At 44.2% G+C, this 23,886-nt stretch overlaps 1 protein-coding gene across 2 annotated transcripts in view; it reads right to left on the bottom strand.

The window, feature by feature from the left end:
* Nucleotides 1–23,886, bottom strand: part of FGF13 (fibroblast growth factor 13) — a 448,029-nt gene that overhangs the window by 159,534 nt on the left and 264,609 nt on the right. Inside the window, exon 2 of one of the 2 annotated variants that reach the window (XM_081793722.1) lies at nt 23,045–23,212. The exons of the other annotated variant lie outside the window; for it this stretch is intronic. Coding sequence (XP_081649848.1) covers nt 23,045–23,212 — 168 coding nt within the window. The remainder of the gene's footprint in view (nt 1–23,044; nt 23,213–23,886) is intronic. 2 annotated transcript variants of the gene reach the window in all.

The raw sequence follows: 23,886 nt of genomic DNA, 5'->3' as shown, positions 1-23,886 counted from the left end.
TTATACGCCCTACTTGATTTGTGCTTAAGAACGGTATTCGTGCTCAAACAGTTTCTCTTTTGGGCATTTCCTCCACCGCACAGGTAGCTCCCAACCCACGTCTTGTGCAGACAGGAGCCCAGCCCACAGAGTTTGAGTAAAGCGTTCCTTTAAAGTAAAGTGTTCCTTTAAGTGTTACGCTCCAATCTCCATTTTCTTATCTCAACATTGGGGGCAAATAATAAGCTCAACCTCACAATATCGTTGGGGGGGATTACAAAAGATAATGCATGTACAGCCTTCTCATGGTACCTGGCACACGGTGGCACTCCGTGATGTGAAGCTCAGTGACAGCAACCCAGTGCTTCCTCTTGCCTTTGTTTCAGAAGGAAGACTAACTCGTCCTTTACCTTTCCATGCCCTCATGATAAGCACACAAGCCCTTTCAAAGTGGACTGCTAGGATTAAGAACGTGACCTCTGGGGGCACCTGGGTGGCTCTGTCGGTTAAGCGGCCAACTTCAGCTCAGGTCATCATCTCACGGTTCATGGGTTCGAGCCCCCCGTCGGGCTGTGCTGACAGCTCGGAGCCTGGAGCCTGCTTCGGATTCTGTGTCTCCCTCTCTCTCTGACCCTCCCCCGCTTGCGCTGTCTCTCTCTCTCTCTCTCCCTCTCAAAAATAAATAACATTAAAAAAAAAAAACAACCTTGACCTCTGGACTCTATGGGTCAAGTTTGAGTCCCTGATCTGCTACTTACAAGCTACCTTTCTAAGCTCCAGTTTTCCCACCTGTAAATGAAGTCACATATGGAAAGCATGGTGACTGGCATATAGCTACACTAAAAACGTAGGCAATCGATATTCTGTTGGGTAGGCTCACTCCTAGCTCCTGAAGTAAAGGCGACGTTTTCCAGAGGCAGTCTGACAAAAATGAGTTCTAGGTTTCCCAATAGTGTCCAAAAGCCCCGTGCTATACTTGGTTCCATGCTGGCAGGCCAATCTCACATCAGGATGGTTAATTGTTTAGCTTCTTAGACAGGCAGTTTCTAACTCCTCAGGGAATGAAGACAGAATGTGGCCGTGCTGGACCAACCTGTGAGGGATTCTAGAAAACACGACCCCCAACGGTGGTTCTCGCGGTGCGGGTGAGGGCATTGACGGAAACGTACCTAATAGAAAGTTGTGCCTGACTGAAAAGCAATTCATCCTCCCAGTCTCTGTCAGTTAGTTCGGCTTTCTGATTTATAAAGATCCTTTCCAGAAGATCATGATATCTGTCCTTTCTTAAATATTTGGCTGTGCTATTTCCCCCAGGATCTCGGTATTATAACTCTTCAGAGTTTCAGGATGATTCACCCGATGCATTAGGTGCTCTTGGGAATGAGTTTGCTATTTCTGACAATCTCTTCCCTCTTTTAGGCTGAATGAGTATCATTAGACAACGTATGTCTATAATGTACTAACTCATTTCCCTACAAGACATTTACAGTGTTCAAACAAAATCTAGCCAAAACCAAACCGAAGAATGGTGCCTTTTCACAGAACACAAAACCTAAGAACACAGGTCTACAGCACAGATTTCTCAAGCGGTAAAAGGAGAGGCCTGAATGATAATATTTCACAAAATATTCTAGTCACGAAAGCCTCTTCAGGAGATGCCAACTATGCAGAAACAAACAAACAAAAATATATCAGATCCAAAGAATGCTGCTAAGGGAAGGAATCAAACCACATAGCCCAAGGCAGCTATCCCCTTCTTTATCTAATAAAATGGTTTGATCTTGGAAAGTTGTGTATAATTCAATGCTTATTTAAATATATTTTGCCAGGGCCCTACAAATCAATCTTGCAACGGATCCATTAGCAAAATGAATCATTCTTCCCATTTACCTCTTCTATAAATTCAAATGCTCAAACAGTAATACTTAAAGCGGGATTTACTTATGACCCAGGAGACCCTAGCTCAATAGCTATATACCACGAGCAACTTTTATTCCAAGATGGCCATTAGGGCTCTAAACTGGTGCACGGGTATATTAATGCATAGCAAACTGAAAGACAAGCCATAAGCTTGTGACACGTGGAATCACAGCATGGGGGTGTATAAGTGATGGATAGCCTCCTCTACGTGAGATCATACTTCCCGTTTTAATTGGCTACACTTTAAAACTCAGCGGATCTCAGAGGAAGTTGCCAGCTATCAGAGCACATCGTGACGTTAGAAGAACGTGTGTACAAGCTAGAAAGCGGCATTGAATACCAACCACCTGGACGCTTCCAATGAACGGACTGACATGTTCTATGGTCCCGGCTGGTTCTACGGTCCTGACATGTTCTATGGTGGCCTGGCTGCAGTGATTACAACTTCATAGCACCTGGCACTGAAGGACTCCCCTGAAGTGGAAAGACAGTGAAAGAATGGTAAGGGTTGTTGATACAAAAGCGAAGACAGCAAGAACAGAAGAGCCTTCCTTGCGATGAGGTACTTTGTGATGGCAAAAGCCAATTTCATACGCATAAACTAAGGACGATACAGGACCCCTCAGAGTCTTTAATATTCTTTTACTTTTCAGAGTCTTCAATATTCTAATGTGCAGTGCAACTCCCTGGGGCAGGGATCTGGCAAGTAGCTGTTCCTCAGTTTTACTCTTGGGACCTTTCCTAGGGGAGCATTTCATGTGGGTAACACATCTGCCGTGCTAAAGACAATTTTAATAACAGCAAGCAGCATTTATTAAGTGCAAGAACGGAATATGCGAAACTCAGGAACCAGTCTAGAAGCACAGTGCACGATGGTTTCCATGTCATAGTTCAGGACAGCGGCTACAAGCTGATGAGGGCTCTGAAGGTCCATTTGTGCATGGCAATGGCTGGATTGGCTCAAGGATGGCCTGATGAGCTAAACGACCCAGAGCTGAAACTTCAAGAGCTTTAACAATGATGATAATAAAACAGTTCACCTTTATTGGTCACTTGCTATGTTTCAGGCACCGTGGTCAATCAATCCTCAAGACAGCCCCATAATTTCAATCCTATCACTGTCTCTATTTCCCCCTCATGTGTCCCAATCACCCAACGACTGTCAGAGGTCAGGCTGAAACCCAGGTTTGCAGGACAATGAGTTCTGTGTTCCTCGCATTCCACCACAGCTGTCTCTCGTGAACGCATCGGTGAAGACAAATTCAGAAGGACCTGTAGGATGCCACGTACAGTGGTTTATGCTGTAGTTAATTGTACCCAGCAGAAAGAACTAGGAGAAAATGATATATATGAATGGATTCTCACGGCAGAGAATTAAAAACACAGAAAAATTACAATCGGCAACCCAAATGTTTTTAACCCGAAGTAACCTGCAAGCAAATTCTATGTGGAGGCTAATTGCCTTGATGAAGTAATCAATCTATTGTTCACTCTGCATTTTAAATTTTCCATTAAGGTAAAACAGCACTCAAGAGACAGACGTTATCGTACAACACATTCTGTGATAGCCTCTTGCCAGAGGACACACATGCCCTTAATAGCGATGTGTAACACACAGTATTTTCCAATTCTTTTGTGCGTCAAGAGGCGACAGAAGGTTCTATTTGCTTGATATGCCATGCGGCCTCGTTTCTAAAATAGCAGGGCTGCAGTCTTCGATGGAGAAGCTTGTATTGGGCACCTACTGTGCGCCAGGATGAAGGCACAGGGCCTGCCCTCTTTGGGAAGACAAAACCCTTGAATCTTAGGCAGGTGGCCATAAGATCTAATATGGAGGGAAGCTGATAAGGAGAGACTGATTCCAAGAAGGTCGCAGGGTGGGAGTGTTTGGAATAGATCTGGGAAGGCAAAAGCTGAGGTTGGGTTTAAGAATTTTGAACATGACCCACTTCGAACTTACAGGGATGAGCTGGGTCGTCCATAGTAAAAGAAAGACGAAAGACCATAAGTTAAAAAAAAAAAAAAAAAAGTCCAGAAATGAAGATACTCAAATCAGATCTGCTATTTACGGACAAACAGATTTGAATGCATATTTATGCAGCTACTATCTTTATAGCTCATAAGGAGATCTGCCAGAGTAGTGGTAAAGCTATTATTCTCGAGTAAATTATCTTGTATATAGAAACTACACATTTAAATTCAGTCACATCTTAATAGTTCAAGCCACCAACCTAGGTGATATCCCAGATGGAGGAGCTGATATATCAAGAGATCAGTTTAGATCGCTTATAGTTCAAAATTCAAATCCAATTGTATTTTTAAGCACCTAGTAGTTTCCCTGGTTCCGCCTAACCTAAACTTTCTGAGTTACCCGAAGTATGAAATCGGGATAAAATACCTACATTCACGGATTGATATAGAGATTAGAGAAACTTGACATGGTATTTGGCCTGCATGGGCCTTCAAATAAATGGTGGCTACGGTTATTTCTGCTCCTGGGCCAACACAAGGTGCTGGGGACAGGGGTGAGGAGAGATGAGATAGAGAGCCTGCCTTGAGGTGATACTCTGCAAGGTTCTCTCATTTCCAATCAAACTGGCATATCACTCTTATTTTATTTTATCTTATTTTATTTTCCAGAGAGAGAAAACATGCAAACAAGAAAGAGGGCAATGAGCAGAGAGACAGAGAGAGAGAGAGAGAGAGAGAGAGAGAGAGAGAATCCTAAGTAGGCTCCACACTCAGTGTGGAACCCAACACAGCGCTTGGTCCCATGACCTTGGGATCATGACTTGAGCTCAAATCAAGAGTCGGACCCGCAAATGACTGAGCCACTCAGGCATCCTTCACTCTGTTTTTCTAACCATTCCCTAAACTTCTCTGTCCCCTAAACCACCAGCATCTGGAGCAGTTGTAGGAATATCAGAACAGGTGTGGTGCTCACAGAAGAGGGGTGGTGGTTCTGTGGATGATAGGCTGTCGTCTACAAGAAAACTGGGTCATTTGGAAAACTCGAAAATTTAGTTAGATGATTAAATGTCCCACCTTTGTCCCTAATGCTCACCCACAATTAGTTTACACACTGGGAGGCTATAGATTGCTATTTAACTTCTAGCAGCAACAGGCAAATGTGGGAGTAGATGAATGCTACATTTCCATGTGCCCAAGTCCCCCTGCCTCCACGTGCTTCTACTTCCCCACAGGGGAACTATAATGAAACAATGGGTTTTGAAACGAAAAAAAAAAGGAAAGATAAATGAAAGCATATCTGGCTACTTTCAGAACAGAGCCTCTCTTCTACCTCCTACACACTCTCACCATGTTTCTGGAAAAGAAGGAAGGAGAGCATAAACGCCAGGACAGCCCCAAGAGGAGGGACGGTAAGCTGAGGACTGATGTGAAGTCTGATATGTGTGATTTTGAGCCAGGAAACAGAGGAGTGAAGTCTGGTGGCCAGCGTATTGTGCTTGTCTACAAACCAACCTACTAACCAACTAACTAACCAGTCAACCATTCTCTCTCACTCCCAGCTTCTGACTGTCTGTGGTGAAGGGGTCGTCCTTGGTCCAAACCACTTCTCCACAAAGGGTACAAACAGGAGGTTCTTCACATTAGGGTCCTAACAGCAATTAGGACCCTGAGGTCCAGTTTGGAGGAAGGAAAGGGAGGTATTAAAGGGTCACCAAAGGTAAAGCAAGCTTACCTTCTAACCCTCCTCAGGTGGGTCCTGAAAGCCTCCCTTGAGGAGAAAGCAGAATGTACCTGAGGCAAGACTCTTGGGTTTGAACCTCAACTCCCCCATTTTCTAATGGTGTGATATTGGGTAAGTTAGTTAGCTAATTTGATCATATGAATTAATTTTTTTTTTTTGAGAGAGAGAGAGACGGAGCACATGCATGCACACCCAAGCAAGCAGGGGAGGGCCAGAGGGAGAAGGAGAGAGAGAATCTCAAGCAGGCTCCATGCCCAGTGAGAGCCCAATGTAGGGTTCAATCTCATAACTGTGAGATCATGACCTGAGCTTGAAATCAAGAGTTGGATGCCTAACCAACTGAGCCACCCAGGGGCCCCTGAATTAATTTTTGAAATGAAGACAATCAAGGGGCCCCTGGGTGGCTCAGTCAGTTGAGCGTCCGACTTCGGCCCAGGTCATGATCTCACGGTTCATGAGTTCGAGCCCCGCGTCGGGCTCTGTGCTGACCACTCGGAGCCTGGAGCCTGCTTCGGATTCTGTGTCTCCCTCTCTCTCTTTCTCTTTCCCTCCCCTGCTCGCACTCCATCTCTCTCTCTCTCTCTCTCTCTCTCAAAAATAATAAACATTAAAAAAATTTGAAATGAAGACAGTCAGGGATTCAGAAAATGTTACTCTTCCCCATCCCCACCCCAGTTCATGCCTAGGCTTTACTCTTCTCAAAGCTAGCCCAGAAGCAAGATTAGCAGTTTCAGCAAGGATCTGGAAAAGGAGAAGCCCATGGCCGTCACCATATGGAGCACAAAGCACTCTAGCTCTGAATCACTGAACTGCCCACCCGAAGGCAGCAACTTCCGTTCTGACTATGTGCAGTTCTGTTAGGAAGCCTGGCAACATATTGATTCTTATTGTATATATCTGAGAAATTTAAAACAAAAAGAGAGTTCGGTATTCAATCCATTTTTGTTTTCATTTGACAGAAAGACATATGGAGACCCAAGGAAAGAATGGATCTTGTCCAGAGTTACATAACCCACCAGGGGCACTTTAGTATGATAAGGGAATAAAAGCAAGGCTAAAAAACAGGAAGCAGATAAACCACAAATGCTTTTGGAAAAAAATATTAAATTAGCTGAGAGGTGAATTTAATTCTGATTTCTGATTGTCCTTTAGAATATTAATTTTTCTGAACGCTGATACGTTTAGTTTCTCTATATCCCTTAAAACATGAAGTAACACTTCACAAAATTCCTTTTTTCCTGATCTTGTGTTTGTGGCTATAAAGGGAACCAAGAGGATAAAGGGAAAAGTTGATGGGTACATTTTTAGGGTTGTTTTAAGGACCTGGACGGAAGCAAATAGCCCAGTGTAGCCAATGTCAGTTGAGTCTTAATGGTTAGATTTGATGTTCAAAACTTTTGAATTTTCAACTGGATATGCAAACCTGTGAAAAAATATTGAGGAATACTGTCACCTCTGCTCATCATCGGCTCTGCTGAAGTGGACTGGACAGGACCACAGAGAGTATCCTGAAAGGACCACAACACAAAGAACTTACTTAAGTTGAGCGTGGGTCCTTTACACAAATTGATTTACATTACTTTTCACATGTGAGAGTTCTGACTCTAGGTTCATTGAAGGCAGGAGCTCTAGATCTCCTATAGGAGACACAGGGGAAAACCAAGTAGATTCTCATTAAATGACTGTGGAATGATTGATTGGACCAGAGGCCTCGGTTTTCTCATACCAAATAACAGCACTGGATTTTACTGGAAAGCCTTACAAATACTTCAGATAACTTGAAATGCTTTTGGAGAGGTCAGGGAATGACTGGGAGGGGAAAGGCAGAATTTGAATTAAGTTCTCCAAGGAAGGCGAACATTGGTTTGGTTGTGATTAAACAGAAGCATTTGGACTGGCTTTTAAAGGAGGAGTAATTCGAAGACTGTATCTTTCTTATTTACATAGTTGTTACATAGCCAAGTGGTTCTTAACAGGGCAGTTTCTCTCCCGGTGGGACATTTTTTGTTGTCACAAGCCTGGGGAATGCCGCTCAGCATACCGCAATGTATAGGACAGCCCCTGAAGACAAAGAATTATCTGGCCCCCAAGGTCAAGAGTGCTAAGGTTGAGAATCCTTCTATTCTAGCTCAACACAGGGCCGGGGATGGGGTGACTGAATTAAAAAAATAGGTCAACTACTTCTTACAGCAGGAAAGAAGTATTAAAAAATGCGCTCACTGGGTTTTAGTCCTCACGTGGTTTCCCATGTTAATTTAGTATCGTTTTTAATCCAATGTTATTTGTTTCCAAGTGTTGGGATGTGTTGGCTGATTTGTCTAGGTCTTCCATACAGGAAAAACTAGGTACCACTGCATAAGGATGATAAATACCACAACTTAGAGGACTTTAGGGGTGCAGGTCCGTTTCTGATTTTCCCAGGGTTCACCCCTGTACAGTCAGCAAGAATGGTGCTAAACAAGAGAGAAGACCGAGTTCACATTATGTGTCAGATCGAACCTTCTTCCCCCTACCTGCACAGATGTACCTCCTTCCTCTTCGAAGCCCTTTCTCGGGGCCAGCAGAAGGTGAGAAAAGGAAGACAGGTACCAAATGGCCTCACAAGCCACAGGAATACACAGTCTCCTTGGTTAGCCTCCTTGTTCCACTACTGAGACCCCACCTACATTTTACGGTACAGGTTGCTGTCTCAGCACAGATTCAACTGAGACACGGTCAGGAAGGAAAACAGCACTGGATAGGCGAAGGACAAAATTGAATGTTGTCAGGGGTATGTGCACGAATGCAGTGTTTTCTACAATGACATTTTCTGGTCTTCGTAAAAAGGGTACCAAACACAAAGGGTCTGGCAGCTGTAGGCTCTGGTCTTAGTTTAGAAATGGGTAGCAGCAGCCTCCTGTCGTCTTCATCAGGGGTGATCCAAGTACAAGGCTTCCTTCAAGAATTTTCCCCTAAAAACCTTTCGGGCCAGCCTGCACTACAAAAAGCTAATTACTTTACTTTTTTATTTTCTCATCCTGAAACCATGAAGCTTCTTTTGACTCCCTGGAGGCCGCTAAGGAAGAGTTATTTGACCTTGGACAAGGGGACACCCTGTACAGAAAACCGCCATCCAGTTTTGCACGGAAAATTAACATTTCCTTGGGATCCAAATTCGCAAACCCTAGGTGTATTTGTTCTTTTTAAACACTACCTCTTTGATTCAGCCAGAAACCTTCACTGCTAGACAAGGAATCAATTTCCATAGTCTAGCAAAAGCACACATTTGTAAAGTTGGCAGAAAACTTACTTTATTGGAAACTCACGTAATGTCATCCTTGATTGCAGCATATTAATACAACTCCAAAGTATGTCCGTTTTTAAATACTGAACTCAAGAGGCAATTACTTTTAATTTGAATTCCCAGCGGTCCAATATTTTTAGGCTATTAAAAAGTATCGAGCGAGCTTAACTATGTTAAAAAGGACAAACAAGAAAAGAATAAATCAGTCTTGGCAAAGACTTAAAACTTCAGATGCATTATGGAGAAGAAAAATCAATGACGTCTCTACAAAGACCTACCACTAAAGAATAACAGGTACCACGTGATTCCTCATCACTCCATCCTATCGGGGGTCATTCTCACCAAGTGCGCTCCAGTGATTTAGGCCAGCATTTATTCCAGTGAGAGAAGTGGAGAGACACCTGTTCTATATTGAAATGAATTGCGCCACAAAGTGCAGGTGTTAAAAGGGCTACGTAAGAGGCTTGCAATAAATCAGTAAGTCCGCACTGCATTCTGCCCACTGATCTATCCCTAGTCCCTAAAGCTCAGTCCTGCCTTGGCTTCCTCAGCACCTCATTCTCCTTGCTTTCCTTCTTTCGCTTCTGACGAGTCCCTTCTCTTCTACAGCACCTTAAAATACTGGCGTGCCCCAGGGCTCGCTTCTCTGCCTCTCGTCCCGCCCTAGGTGATCTCCTCTGCTCTTGTGGTTTTAATACCCTCCACAGGCTGGCGAGTCTTAAATGTGCGCCACCCACCTGGAACTCACTCCTGAGCAATTTGAAGGCAGGATCCTGTCGTTTCTGATACGCAACACTTGCTCATTAAGTGCTAAATGAATACATGAAGGGAACATACAAATGGATTCATGGGACTTCATTTGGAAACCTGTGGAGGAGAGCTGAGTTGTCCTCGGCAAGCCCATCCTAGAACAGTCAGAACCATCCTGACTCACCAGCGAACGTATGAATAAACTCAGTCTAGGTCAGTAGAACCTATACCTGACCTACAGCAGATCTAGCCAACCCACAGACTACGAGAAAGAATAAAACTGTTCCGGTTTGAAGCCACTATATTTTAGGGTGACTTAAAACACAAAGAGCCAAACTGATAGACTAGTTCAAAGTCTTTCCCTTCCTTCCAGTCTTTCCTCCTTGAGGGCAGAGGCAGCGCCCCTATTCAATGCCATGCCTAGAAACCAGCTAAATGCCTAGCTTCTACAGGACAATAAGTTTCTTTAAAATTTTTTTGATTTTTTTTTTTTTTTGAGATGAGAGAGAGCACGAGCTGGGGAGGTGCAGAGAGAGAGGGAGACAGGAACCAAAGCGGGCTCTGCACTGACAGCAGAGAGCCCGATGCGGGGCGTAAACTCACGAGCCATGAGATCATTGATCTGAGCCGAAGTCGGACGCTTAACCAACTGAGCCACCCAGGCGCCCCTGTAAGACAGTAAGTTTCTGTTGGCAAAGACATCAATTCTGCTAATGGTGACCAGAAGTGCCATAAGTCACTTGCTGCCCAGAATTAAGGCAAATGGCTGGGTGAACTCAGGATATCAAAATTTGCTATTTGACGAGGTAGCTAATGAGAGATGTTTATTGGGTATTTATGCCTGTGGCATCTACTTAATAAAGCTCTATTCAGTAGGGATGAAATCAAGATGTATGTTTAAATGGAGTCCTAATCGGGAAGGGAGATAGATCTCTTTTAAAACACCAGTAACTGCTCCCAAAGAAAAAGCTGCACCAGAATAAAAGGTTCCCAAACTATCCTGATTGGCTTGGGGGACTCCGTTTTCCTCCCTCAGTAAATATTCTGGGTATGTTTAGCCAATTATCCCCTAAGTGAACAGCTAACGATGCATGTCAATGAGAAATTTACTGACTCAGTTCATGAACCTTCTAACACGGATCCGAAATGCTATCTTCTCAGAGAAAAATCAAGTGATTATAGAGGAAAAGTGCCAGAAGAGGGAACAAAAGAGAAAAGCCACTGGTTGGCAGTGTCTATTACCCCTATGTTTTCAAATGCCCTTTGTTCCTTCCTTCTTGCATGGACAGAAGGAGATTTTGTTCACAGCCTGAGGCAGCTTGCTAGGCAGCCGACCTCACCGTCTGAATGGGCCGCTTGAGTCTGTGATGAGGCTGTGCACAGCTGGGCTGGCTGGCTGGCTCCCAGAAGGGGCTCCAGCGGAGGGACCATGTGGACTGTCCTGTTTGTCTGTGTCTTTCTCAAGAAACAATTTTAACTAGTGATCTGCATACACGCGTCGGAGTGTGTTCGCACCTTTGCGTGGCAACTAGCAACCACGAGGGGCACATTTCACCTGTCCCAGTGTGCTGTGTTTCCGGAAGGGGCAAAGCCCAAGGTGCCACCGTAAGGACAATGGCAGGTGTCTGATCCAGGGAAGTCCCCTGTGCCCACACCAGGGGAGAGGGACAGCAGGAGCAAATCACTCCATTACAGACACATCTGCCCTTATCACTGCCCTATATTTGCAGACGGACCACCTTAAAAAGGGGGCCAACTTTGGTGCATGAGATCATTCCACTCCCAGGTGGTCACAAAAATCCAGCGTCGGAATGGAACCTCTTCTCTTTCCTTGGGGAGGTGGCTCATGGCAGAGCCAGTTAAGGCTGCTTTAAGGCCCAGCAGCTCCATGAGGAAAACCATGGCTTTGAAGTATTATTTTATGTCAGGAAGGACTACAGGGAGAATGACCTCCAGTTAGCGATATAGGGAACAAAGGACAAAAGCGTGCGACAAATTCAATGGTAGTATAATAGCGTTGCGTGGTTAACACACGGTAGCTACACTTGTGGGGAGCACAACATAACGCACAGAGCGGTCGCATCCCTATGTTGTACACCTGAAGCTAATGTAACATTGTGTCTCAACTATACTTCGATAAAAATAAATAAGTAAACAAGTCATGGGGTTGAAAAGCATAGCATAGGGAATATAGCCATAGATTACCCAAATTCAAAGAAATAACGGCATTGACATTTCCAAAAAAAAAAAAAAAAAAAAGAATTAAGAACAAGAAACATATGACAAATCTTGAGGACGCTGCTTTGTTTAGCCCTCGGCCTACTGCTTGTACCAGCATTCAAAGCGGGCTGTGGGGGAATGCACGAGAACTCTCCTGATTGAGGCACTGGGTAAGTGAATGCTGCCGAGAGGTTAAAGACAGTTCTACAGTTTTCTTCCAAACAGCACGTGTCACCAGCAGTGGAAAGGACGGTGCTGAGCTCTCCTCTCACGCCTTGCACCCGAAAGGGGGCGGCAGGTGTCAGGGTATGGGACAAGCTGAGGTAGCACAACGTAGAAGAGACCAACCAGGCTTGAGAGCGACCAGAGAGACCAGACTTGGCTTCAAATCCCCATGAAGACACTTATTAGTCGTATGACTTTGAGCAAGTTATTTCGTATCTTTACACTCCAGTTTCCCCACTGCGTCCTTCAAGATGGATGACGCCTACCTCATGGGTCGGGAACATTAGCGATAATAAACCTGAAGTGCCTGGTGCATAAAAGATGCTGAACATTGATAGCTAAGCATCTAACCAGAGCACGATATACAACGTCCCGCACCGAATGCGCCACACGAACTCCCGAGACCTCCTTCTTCATGCTTCTGGAGGGCAACGGGCCATTTCACGCAACCTGGCTCCTCGTGAAGGTCACACAGAACAGTATCTTGACAGGGATCCAACCCGGTTTGGCGGGGCTTTTTGGTCACGCGCCTTAAGTCGGTTCTCGCTTTGTAATGAAGGTTTCATCATCCAGGGATTTGGGTCAACGGCTGTTTTGTGAGACGATGTCTTGAGGTGGAAGATGAGGTGGCCTGAGGTGATGAAGACCCGGCCCACAGCTAAATAAATGTATATCAGCACAGTGAATAAATCTCAACTCTGATGCTACAGCGTGGAAAGCATTCTGACCAAGTCAAATTTGATGGGAATTTGCCCTGCCAACATTTTCATGTGACATCTGGGTGTTCCTCTTTGGAGAACATGCCACCTTTTTAATCTATTGTTCCTCTGAGAGCAGGCGCAAGGCGACACTGGACAAGTTACTTCCCTTAATCTGACTCTTAGTGTCCTCATCCATAACGTGGCGGGAAAACAATACCTACTTGCCTCCAAGGACTGTTACGAGAATTAAGGCAGCGTTAGGTAAAAATGCTTGGCACGTAGTAAATTCTGCTTAATTGTCAATTACTATTTTTATTATCCTTTACCTTAGGCTAGAAAGTGGGGCTCCAGCAAGTGATGAAAGAGAATTCATTGCTAATATCCGGACCTCTAGGTAACACCTAATCTTATGGAAATGCTCAGAGCAAGTCTTAATAACATTTCTGTCACTGGTGGCAATTTTCTTGAGCCGAGAAAACATTCAGCAGCAGAATCAGCTCTTTAGTAATTAGAAATGACATCTTTCCTCAGTTCTAGCATTATAGGGGAGGAGTGGCTCCTGGCTTAAAGAAAGGAGATTAGGCAAGTAACCTGTTTATGTGTTTATGTTTTTTCAAAAAATATTTTAAAGTTTATTTTTTATTTTGAGAAAGACAGAGAGAGAGTGGGGGGGGGAGCAGAGAGAGAGAGGGAGAGAGACAGAATCCCAAGCACAGGCTCCACGCTGTCAGCGCAGAGCCTGATGCGGGGCTCAAACTCACAGACTGTGAGATCATGACCTGTGCCGAAACCAAGAGCCAGACACTTAACCGACAGAGCCACCTAGGCACCCCACCCTGTTTATGTTTTTTATCTAAGGACAGTTTTATTGCATTCTAACTGAATTTAGCTATTCGCCAATCATTATACTGGTTTTGTGTGTGTGTGTGTGTGTGTGTGTGTGTGTGTGTCCTAGACAAAGTCATCACCCCCTCGAAGGTAAGGGGCATTTCACCTCCTACCTTTGAGTGTTTCACTACATCCAACTCCAGGCCCACAGAACTAACAACTACCTCCTGAGTCCCTTCTACTTATGGCAGCTCCTTTTCATAGCACAGATTGAGAATGGAGTGTGGACAGCATTTCATTCCTTTCAACCTAACAGATCTCTTCTGCGCTAAAATTGCTGTTAGACAATAAACTCATGTAGAAGGCAAGAGGGGGGAAACTGGGTATATGGAGAGGCCACGGAGGGAAAAAGCATGGGCCTCAGAGGCCAGAAAAACCAGGTTCAAATCAAGTCCTGTCATTTATTAGGGAAGTGACTTAAACTTCCTGTATCTTAGTTTGGGCATCTGTCAAATGTTGGTAGCAGCCCTACCTTACAGGGATTTTGTGATCATGGCTCTAAGGTTGCTTTGCACAGTGTTCTCACTGTAGAGAGAGGCAGCTACGTGGATCCGTGTTCTTCCCCTTCCTCCGCGGGAGATCTGGACTTTCAGCCAATGTACACTTGTCACTTCCAAAGCTGGATGGACTTGAAGATTGACCTGGAGCCATTCCAAGAATATATATCTTAAAATAGCTGGGGCTCGTAAGTAGAAATATGCTAGCACATGGCTGGAAGTGGACATGTGATTTTGATGTGTTGGAGTGAGTGCGGATATCAGCTGTGAAGCAAGACAAGGGTAAGTGTTGATAAAATGCAGGATGTTATACCTCTTGTTCCACACTTTCCCGCGGGCATTATTCAAGCTGTGTATTCTCGAGCACGCTAAGAAATGCTGTAGAGTATAATAAATGAATACCTGGACCAGTGTAATATACGGTGCTAGGAACGATTTAGAATCATGGATAGCAATTAAAGTGTCCCAATCGTATCAAAGTCAGTCTCCCATACATGCTGCTGTACTAATTTGATGCCGTGGTAGCTGGTGTGTACGTGATAAGAGGGCAATGCTACAATCACGACAGCCTCGGGTGTAACTCAGGGACAGACACCCAGGTCATGAGCAGTTTGAGCCAAATTTTGCAATCTCACCCTGGAGCGGGAGCAATCGAGCGAAGAAACAGTAGTACGTTCCTGGCATGTTTGCACACTCTTCTCCTTCTCCATCTTCTTCTTCAAGTACACACATACGTGGTCCCGAGGAACTCTTCCACCCACATTCGCAAGCTGGATCATAGTTTGAGAAGACACGTGTTGCAGCAATTGCTTGCAAGAAAGGAGGTTGGTCACAAGGTGGCAGATTACCACGCTCCTATGGAGAAGGCTGATTATTTCTCTAAAAGCACAGAGCAGCAGAGGCAGGAAAACTTCAGGAAGGGGTGTGTGCCAATAATGAAGCAGCATAAAGAAATCAAGGAATCAATCCCATGTACAAGTGCACTAAAAACCATAAGACACCTAGGAATAAACCTAACCAAAGAGGTGAAAGATCTGTACTCTGAAAACTATAAAACGCTGATGAAGGTAATTTAAAGATGACACAAAGAAATGGAAAAGCATTCCATGCTCATGGATTGGAAGAACAAACGTTGTTAAAATGTCTACACTACCCAAAGCAATCTACACATTGAATGCAATCCCTATCAAAATAACACCAGCATTCTGCACAGAGCTAGAACAAACAATCCTAAAATTTGTATGGGACCACAAAAGACCCCGGATAGTCAGAGCAACCTTGAAAAGGCAAAGCAAAGCTGGAGGCATCACAATTCCAGACTTCAAGTTATATCGCAAAGTTCTAGTGACCAAGACAATATGGTACTGGCACAAAAATAGACACATAGATCAACAGACCACACAGAAAACCCAGAAATGAACCCACAACCATATGGTCAACTAATCTTCGACAAAGTAACAAAGAATATCCAGCGGACAAAAAAGACCGTCTCTTCAACAAACGTGTTGGGAAGACGGGGCGGCAACGTGCAAAAGAGTGAAACTGGACCACTTTCTTACACCACGCACAAACATAAATTCAAAATGGATGAAAGATCTAGATGTGAGACGGGACACGGTCAACGTCCTAGAGGAGGACACAGGCAGTAATCTCTTTGACATCAGCTGAAGCAACTTCTTACTAGGTATGTCTCCTGAGGCAAAGGAAACAAAAGCAAAAAGAAACTCTTGGGGCTTCATAAAAACAAAAGGCACAGCAAAGGAAACAATCAACGGAAAGGGGTGTCTGTGTGTGTGTGTGTGTGTGTGTGTGTGTGAGTGTGTACGCATGTGTGTGCATGCGTGTGTGTTGGGAATGATGGCTACCTTACATGGCCATGAGTTCTAAAGGTCATATAAGTGCTGCCTGTCCAGCATTGCCCTCTCATCACAGGGCACCTCCTAAAGAGGCCCATGCAATCAGCATGATAAGAATGCCGAATTGACGTTGACGTCACACACCAGACCTTATGCCAAGGTGATTTTTTCCCAAGGCAGTGATCCCAACGCTGTTAGCACATTAGAATCACCTGGGGAGCTTTTGAAACACTACCTCTGCCGCAAGAGATTTTGCAGGGTTTTCGTCTGGACAAGTTGTTGCTCAGGTGGTTGGTTTTGGTCTGGTGTTGGACTCAGGCATCAATATTATTTCAAAGGTCCTCAGGTGATTCCAGTGTGTAGCAAGGTTGAGAGTCATCGAAGTGATCTGAAGCAGCGTCACTCAAAGTATGGTCTGCAGACTTAGCGCTGATCTGTGAACTCTGCCACTAAGCACACTTTTTCTTTCCTTCAGCTGACACTGTTTTTCCACAGCAAGACAGTAAGGCTCTCTTGATGAAGAAAGAAGGGCGCGGATTTACATTCTGGCACAAGCTCCTTATCTCATCACTGACTTGGAAGGCATAATTTCAGACCCAGCACCGATCCACGAACCACACTTTGAGGAGCACTTCCCTAAAGACAGTGGGTGGGGGCCACCATTCATTTTCTGAAGCGTATTCCTCGTCAAAGCCCAGCTTTGATACACTGATACCCAGCACGATGCTCCCCGAAGTGTGTTTTGGGGACATGGATAGATGTTACGAACAAACCGTGTTTGGTAGCTGGAAGATGTTCGCCACTGAATCGCTCAAAGCAAGATTCCTGATCTGTAAGACTCCTCAAAACCTTTCACATTCTCTTCTGATAAATTCAGACCCTCTACGAGTGGCATGGAATTTGGGAAATATGTATTTGACCACAGAATCTGTCTTTTCACAGAGATGCACGATCAGTGTTTCGGGAAACATCATTTGGAAAATATCCATCGGCTAATTATTGAAGAACATGTGAAAGAGAGTATAATTAGTCCCCGCATTCTCTTCAACCAGGCCATCAAGTTATCACTGAAAACAAAAGACGAGGTGACAATTGAAGCAGAGACAGCGGCACATTCCCGTGTGTCCCCTTAATACAGGGAGACCTCCACACATTAGGGTTGGGCTGGATTTGGGCAAACAGCTAAAAGTCACTCAGGCCATGCCTTTTCGGACAAGGAACACAGCCTACCTGGCTCCTATCATGCTGGGTCAGAATGGCATTATTTTCTTACATGGCTTATCAACTGGCTGTGAAGAGAAAAAGAAAACAACGAGGAGTCGCTGAGGGATCAGACCCTCAGAAACAATCCCCAATGGACGGATAATGGTTTCAAGTATCGGCACTTGGATTTTCACTTTATTTTTTTTAATTAAAATCATCACCATACACTGTTATTCGGCCAATAAACCACTCAGAGCGTTCTCCCAGGGTGGTGTTATTTTAAACATTAAAAAAAAAAAACCACAAAAAACTTGAAACGGGTCATCAGTGTTGGCTTCGCATGGGAAATATTTGCCTTCAATATTAACCAAGGAAAACCTCAGCCAAGAGAATTGTAAAGGAGAGACCACTTCTTCTCAGGAAAACGTCACCGCCAGCTCGATGGAAACACCTAGGCTCAAGTAAGAAAGGAGGCCTGTTGCTTTAGAAAGTGAGTCATCTTTTCTAGAAATGAATGGTTGTTAGTTTCTACTGTAAAGGCCAGCCTGGAGATGGAGTTTAGATGCGTATGACTAAAAAGAGAATAATAAATGCCCATCCTGGCCTGAAACTGAATTACTGGCTGTTAAGTATACTTCCTTGATCAAATTATGAGTTTTCCAGAGAGAAGAGACTATCTCCCCAAATATGACTGGATTTCGTGTTTGCTGCCATAGGTGGAAAATAGGACCCAAGAGACAATGTGCCGTTGCTAGTTTCCTGATGCGTTAGGACATAAGTTGTCTATTAAGAATTAGCTGAGGGGCACCCGGGTAGCTCAGTTAAGCGTCCGACTTCGGCTCGGGTCACGATCTCGGGGTCCGTGAGTTCGAGCCCCGCGTCGGGCTCTGCGCGGACCGCTCGGAGCCTGGAGCCTGCTTCCGATTCTGGGTCTTTCCATCTCTTGGCCTCTCCCCTGCTCATGCTCTGTGTGTCTCTGTCTCTCAATAATAGATAAAGGTTAAAAAAAATTTTTTTTTTAAAAGAATTAGCTGACATGCAACAGAGAGGAACACATTTGAATACTTTCTGGGGAGAGGATAGTGTTTATTCATTACTAATCACCAAGGCCTTCAGATTTCTGGCTTTAATTTGGCTTCAATTTGAACCGGTTTTGAAATCCTTCTTGTGACCTCTGCAATTAAGCTGCCATTTGCTTCAATGAGCAAAGAAAACTCTCCGCTGCTGTTTTGTCATCCTGCAGGTACTACATCAAAGGCAAGGTGACCCTAAGTGATAGTTATTTTGAAATGAAAAGATTAAGAATAAAGTCTCGTATCTCTTCAGAGTCACCCGAACATACGGCTCCATGTTTCTCTAATAAAAGAGGAATATCCCTTCGATTCTCGTCCTCAAGGGGATGGATATGGAACCCAGTTACATCCGTTCTGAAAGTCAAGACGTTTTCAAGGTATCGAGCATCAGGGGTTGCTTGGTTTTTTATCAAGCGAGTGAGCCAAATGCTATTAGACCCATTGCTCTCAAAAGGTTAATTATTATTAAAATGAGGAAGACAGGAGACAACAACGTCGAAGAAAAGCTAAGGATGGAAATAAAGACATTTCCCTTCGCCTGTTTCCTTAATATTCTTCTCCCTTCCTCCTCCCCTCCCACTGAGGCCAGACTGATGATATCCATGGGATCATGTTCTCTTTCTGGTGTAAAGAAACCAAGGCAACATGAGAGTAGCAGTCATTGGCACTAGTTACAAATATGGCCCCTTAACATTTGGCTTTCTTTTGGTTGGTAAAATCTGCCGCACCTCATCACCACTCTGGAGCACAGATTCTCTTCTCCTCCAACCAAAGTCACTACGGTTGGATGCCTCTCTGAATTAAAAGGTTATAGACGTCCTGAGGGAGATGGAATATATAGATATTTAAATCACAGGAAAGCAGGACTGTAAGAAAAAGGCCAAATGCTTGGTTAAAAGACGGTGGGTGACAAACCCCTGCGCTCCATAACATCTTCCTGTATTGTGTTAACTCCTTCAAATTTACTATTGTAATCAGGATTGTTAATCCCAAAAGCAAAGGCTGGAAATCCATGATTTATGTTTCTCAGTAGATTTTCAACAGTGTCACCTTGCAAGCCCGGGTAGCTTGGTGTGATTCTTTTGAACAACCTTCAAACATCAGTAAAAGCCCTATGACTGGCATTTAGGAAGCAGCAGCCATGAGGATAATAGACTGGCTTTCAAAAGTTACTCTAAATCAGTGATTTCATTTTGGCACGCGCGACAACGAAAGAAAGAAGAAAGCTACAAGGCTTGTATTTTCTCTTGCCAAAAGGCTCCTGGACCAGTAAGAAAACAAGATTTTGGTAATAACCTCCCCTCTCCATGTGGCTTTCTTACAACAGAGCGTTGTTGGTACTGAGCCACGATAGACGCTCAGACACTTGTATGTGTGTCTTCGGCCAAATTCCGGTACTCACATAAGATTACATCATAAGTGGTTTTTATGGAAATAATCACATCACTGAAAATCACAAGCATTCAGAATAGATTAAAGAACTTATTTTGGAACGGGCTGTTCAGAAATAGAAACCTGGTTTTGGCAAAGTGCAATTTGGCCTTAGTGTATCCTGAAAAGCCAGCGGGATATTTCCGTCCTTCAATGTATGATTTCACGTGCATTCTGAGGTCCCTGGACACAATACAAAAATACCTTTAAAAGAGAGAAGACCGTGAACCGTAAATAAACGATCTGTACCAAATCTCAAGCGCTCATAAACTATGAGAATAATCTGGCCCTCACAAAGACATCACCAATCAAAAGAAACACCAAGACTTGGCCTATAATAACATAAAAAGAGTTGGTCGGTTTCTATCAATTCAGTAAGAAGAAAATTAATGGCAACTTTATCACAACGGACATAAAGCTCTTTGACCTAGTTTCATCATTTCCAAAACTTACCCCACTCAAACTTTTATTTTCCTCTCAAGTTTCAAAGAAGTTTTCATTTCACACTTGAGGGTTTATAGAAAAACCACCTCATTAGAAGGGGGTCATACTGCCAAGGTTGGCATTGCACAGATCCTGTCCATTGCCTTCACATGAGGTGGGACTGGTGGGCACCCACAGCCAAGGTCAATTAAGGTCTCATGCTTTGGCACAGATACCACGAGAGGAACTCTCTTCAAAATGCTTCACGCGATATTGACATGTTTCAAGGTGTGGATATAGTTTGGAACTGAGATTCTGTTTGTATTAACGAGGCCTTTCGTTTCTACCAACTGTAACAACATGTTATAGCAACCTTAAGCGAAAACTAATGACTGTACTTTGCGGCCTCGAAAACAAACACCTTCCAGAATGACCACCGAGCCCTTCCAAACCCGCGGTCACTCCACCTCCTGGAAATGACGAGCTTTGGTATCCTACGTGAAGTAAGCATGCTCATTTGTTGGCATAGTTTCCTGATTTATCCTAGATCTCTTCCACAGCACGATCGCTTTCATCCCCGTCTAAGGTCTTCGGGACCCTGCTAATTTGCACGGAGTGTTTTCATTTCAAGGTCTGGGTCTGCCATTAACTTCTGGGACCTTGTTTGAAGGGAGTACGGCGAAATTGTAAACAGTATTCAAATGTCATTCCAGAAAACCTATAATGGGTCTGATACTATTTACACATCGCCCACAGGAGTGAGGAGGGAGATATTAGCTTCACTATTCCAGGGGACCTGGAGGAGGGCAAGATCAGGAAAATCAAAGCGTACAAGTAAAAGAATGACAGTCACATTAAGCACGGTGGCAGCCACTGAATGTGTGGATGAAACGACAGATTAAAAATTGTCCAAACCTTGTCTAAGGAGTTTAACTGCTACCCGTTCTCTAAAGGATTCTTCATGTCTGAAAACATTCGTAACGGTAAACACAATAACGCTCCAGATATTTTGCAAATTCACAGAGCCTGAAAAATCGTATGTAATAAGAAAAGGGATGGGGGTGTAAATTTAGTTATTCAACTGTATTTTCCTTAAATCTGAGTATTGTTAAAACAATTTGAAGTAAGTTTCTAACTGCTTGTTTGACTGAATTTAACCAGGTGCTTCTTAAATTTGCTTCTTTTCTTGCTCAAATCAAAATTGGTTTTTCAGGCTGATGTGCAACTAGAAAAACAGTATAGCATCTGTAACACGAATATTCCATTATATTATATATGTTTAATGTATATCATTATATAATAAACGGTGTAGATCTCTCATACGGATACTGGTTTTATACTTGTAAACACACACTTGAAAGAAAGAAAGAAAGAAAGAAAGAAAGAAAGAAAGAAAGAAAGAAAGAAAGAAGAACAAGATAAAACAAGCAAAACACGCCTCCGTCGTGCACAAACCTTCGGGCTCTTGTAAACTCCTTTCTTTTAGAGAAAAGAAAGCAGAAAATATTGCAGTGCATCGTATATAGTAAAGTAATTGTCACTGGTTGAAAGCTTTTGTTTCATCGAAGCATAAGATCAAGTTGGCATCTTCTGTACTAAACCACCAAAAGATTTCGTTTACTCACTGTAAAGGGGTCACCATTTACATCTCCAGATGAGCAAGGGCTGACATCAGAACTCCTACCCAAAGGAGACAGCTTGGATACCACAGTATGGGCAGTAACAAACGTAAATGCTCTAGTCTATTGCTGAAATACAAACGAACACAGAAAAACGTACACTTCTCCTTTTTTTGCCGATGAACATGGAGAACTCCATTTGGAAGCGAGGAGAAGGGAGACTCTGAGGCGTAAAGAACTGGTACCAGAACTGTGGGCTCGAGTCAATTTGGAGTACTTTCCTTTACCCACCAAACTTTAAACAGAACCACATGGCAGTGTTTTTTTTCTAGGTCAGAAAGACAGCTGTAAGGGAGAGACCCACCATGTTGCAAAAGGGCAACTTGAAATAGGGACAAAGTCGCTTTTAGAAATCACACCAGAGCCATTTACGCACAAGTGTATGCCAAAGGACAGGGGCACTTTTTGGTCACTTTCGTTGTCGTTCGCCCGGACACCGCATCACTGGTATCTGATGTGCAGGGGACAGAGGCTGTTTCACAGTAAGTAATTGGCAACATACAGGACACTTCTCAAATGTCCTGGGGTGGGGGTGGGGGGTGGGGGAAGGTGCGAATGCTCTTTCTAGACCGACGAGGTACTTTAGAGAGAGATTTGTAGCACGGATTGCGGTGAACACGCTATTGACCTCAGTTTACGTTACGGCAAGTGGACTTTTCCAAACCTGTACTCGAGCTGAAAGGAAAAACAAACTACTCATAGTTTCCTTGAGGCATGCATTTCACGATGGCAAACTAAGTAGATGATGAGCATTCTTCGAGCGCAATGCAGAAGCCGTATGGAGTGGAGGAGGCTTAGAAAATTTGGGACAATCCTCTCACGGTTTCATTTTGGAAGCATCATTCCTCAGCCGACTGCTGTTTCAGGAATGCAAGGTGATGGGAACAGACGTGGCCAGATGTTGGCTACAGGAGCAAGCGACTTCAGCAGCCAAAATGGGGCAATGTCAGGACAGCAGCGGAAAACGCTTTGGGCTACGAGAAGCAGGGGGCTGCCCGCGCGCTGTGCCAGGGATGACTGTGTTATACAGCGTCCCATCTGAGCCTGCATAACACAGTCACCGGCGAGCCAGGGGCCTCCTAACCATGTCAGGGGCCGAACAACATACAGCACACCAGGGGGGCAATGCACAGTCAAAGAAAAGAGAGAGAAAGAAAGAAGAACGAGAGAAAACAAGCAAAACACGCGTCCGTCGTGCACAAACCTTCGGGCTCTGTGTTTTCTTTGTGGTGTACTTGCTTCAGCGGGCAGCAGAAGATTTCGTGACACTTAGCACGAAAGGGGGACTCTTTTTTCTTTAATTCCGCAGATTGGATGGAATCTTGCCGTAACATAATGTATTCCTGTGTGCCAGGGGGGGCGTCATCCAGAACTGTGGTCACCACATAACAAAATGAACTCAAGTTAGAGCTTCAAGAAAGCAGCGAACGTCTTAAATCACATCTACTCCCAGGGAAGACTAAAGAAACAACATTCCTGAGAAAAGTTGCAAAGAAAACCGTGTAACAGCTCGCTAGTGGCTCTTTTTTAGGGGCTGGCTTGAAAATAACAAAGCCCTGACTCGACTACCCATCCCTCTGTTTCGAGTTCAGATACAACATAGACATTTGCAGGTGATGTCCACCAAATATCAGCGCATTCCTTTATGCTTCCTTCATGCTTCCTTCCTCGGAGAACCTGGCTGGCTTCAAGTGCAACATACACCGGGTCGGGCAGAAGATTCGAGGGCGCTGCTTTATTTAACCTTTGATTTGCAAAGAGAACCGGGGCTGTTGCAAATACTCTTCAGACCTTCAGAACCCCTTCACGAACACAAGGGGTTCCAGTTGCGAGCCCGACAACCAACAGTGGATCTGGATCAAAGACCTACCTGGTTGAGGAGCCGGAAGGCCAGGAGCCGGTTCACTAATTTTGGCCTTAGATCTACACCAAGCCCCTCTCGGCTCCCCTTTTCTTTCCAGACCCTTTCTGCATTTCCCAAGCCAAGACCGTGAACGTCTAGCGCCCTCTCCCGGAAAAAAAAAAAACACGGGGTCCGCTTTTACG

This window comes from Panthera onca, chromosome X (assembly GCF_046562875.1).
Source record: "Panthera onca isolate mPanOnc1 chromosome X, mPanOnc1 haplotype 2, whole genome shotgun sequence".
NCBI lineage: Eukaryota > Metazoa > Chordata > Mammalia > Carnivora > Felidae > Panthera > Panthera onca.
This window is presented reverse-complemented; position numbering and strand designations above follow the sequence as displayed.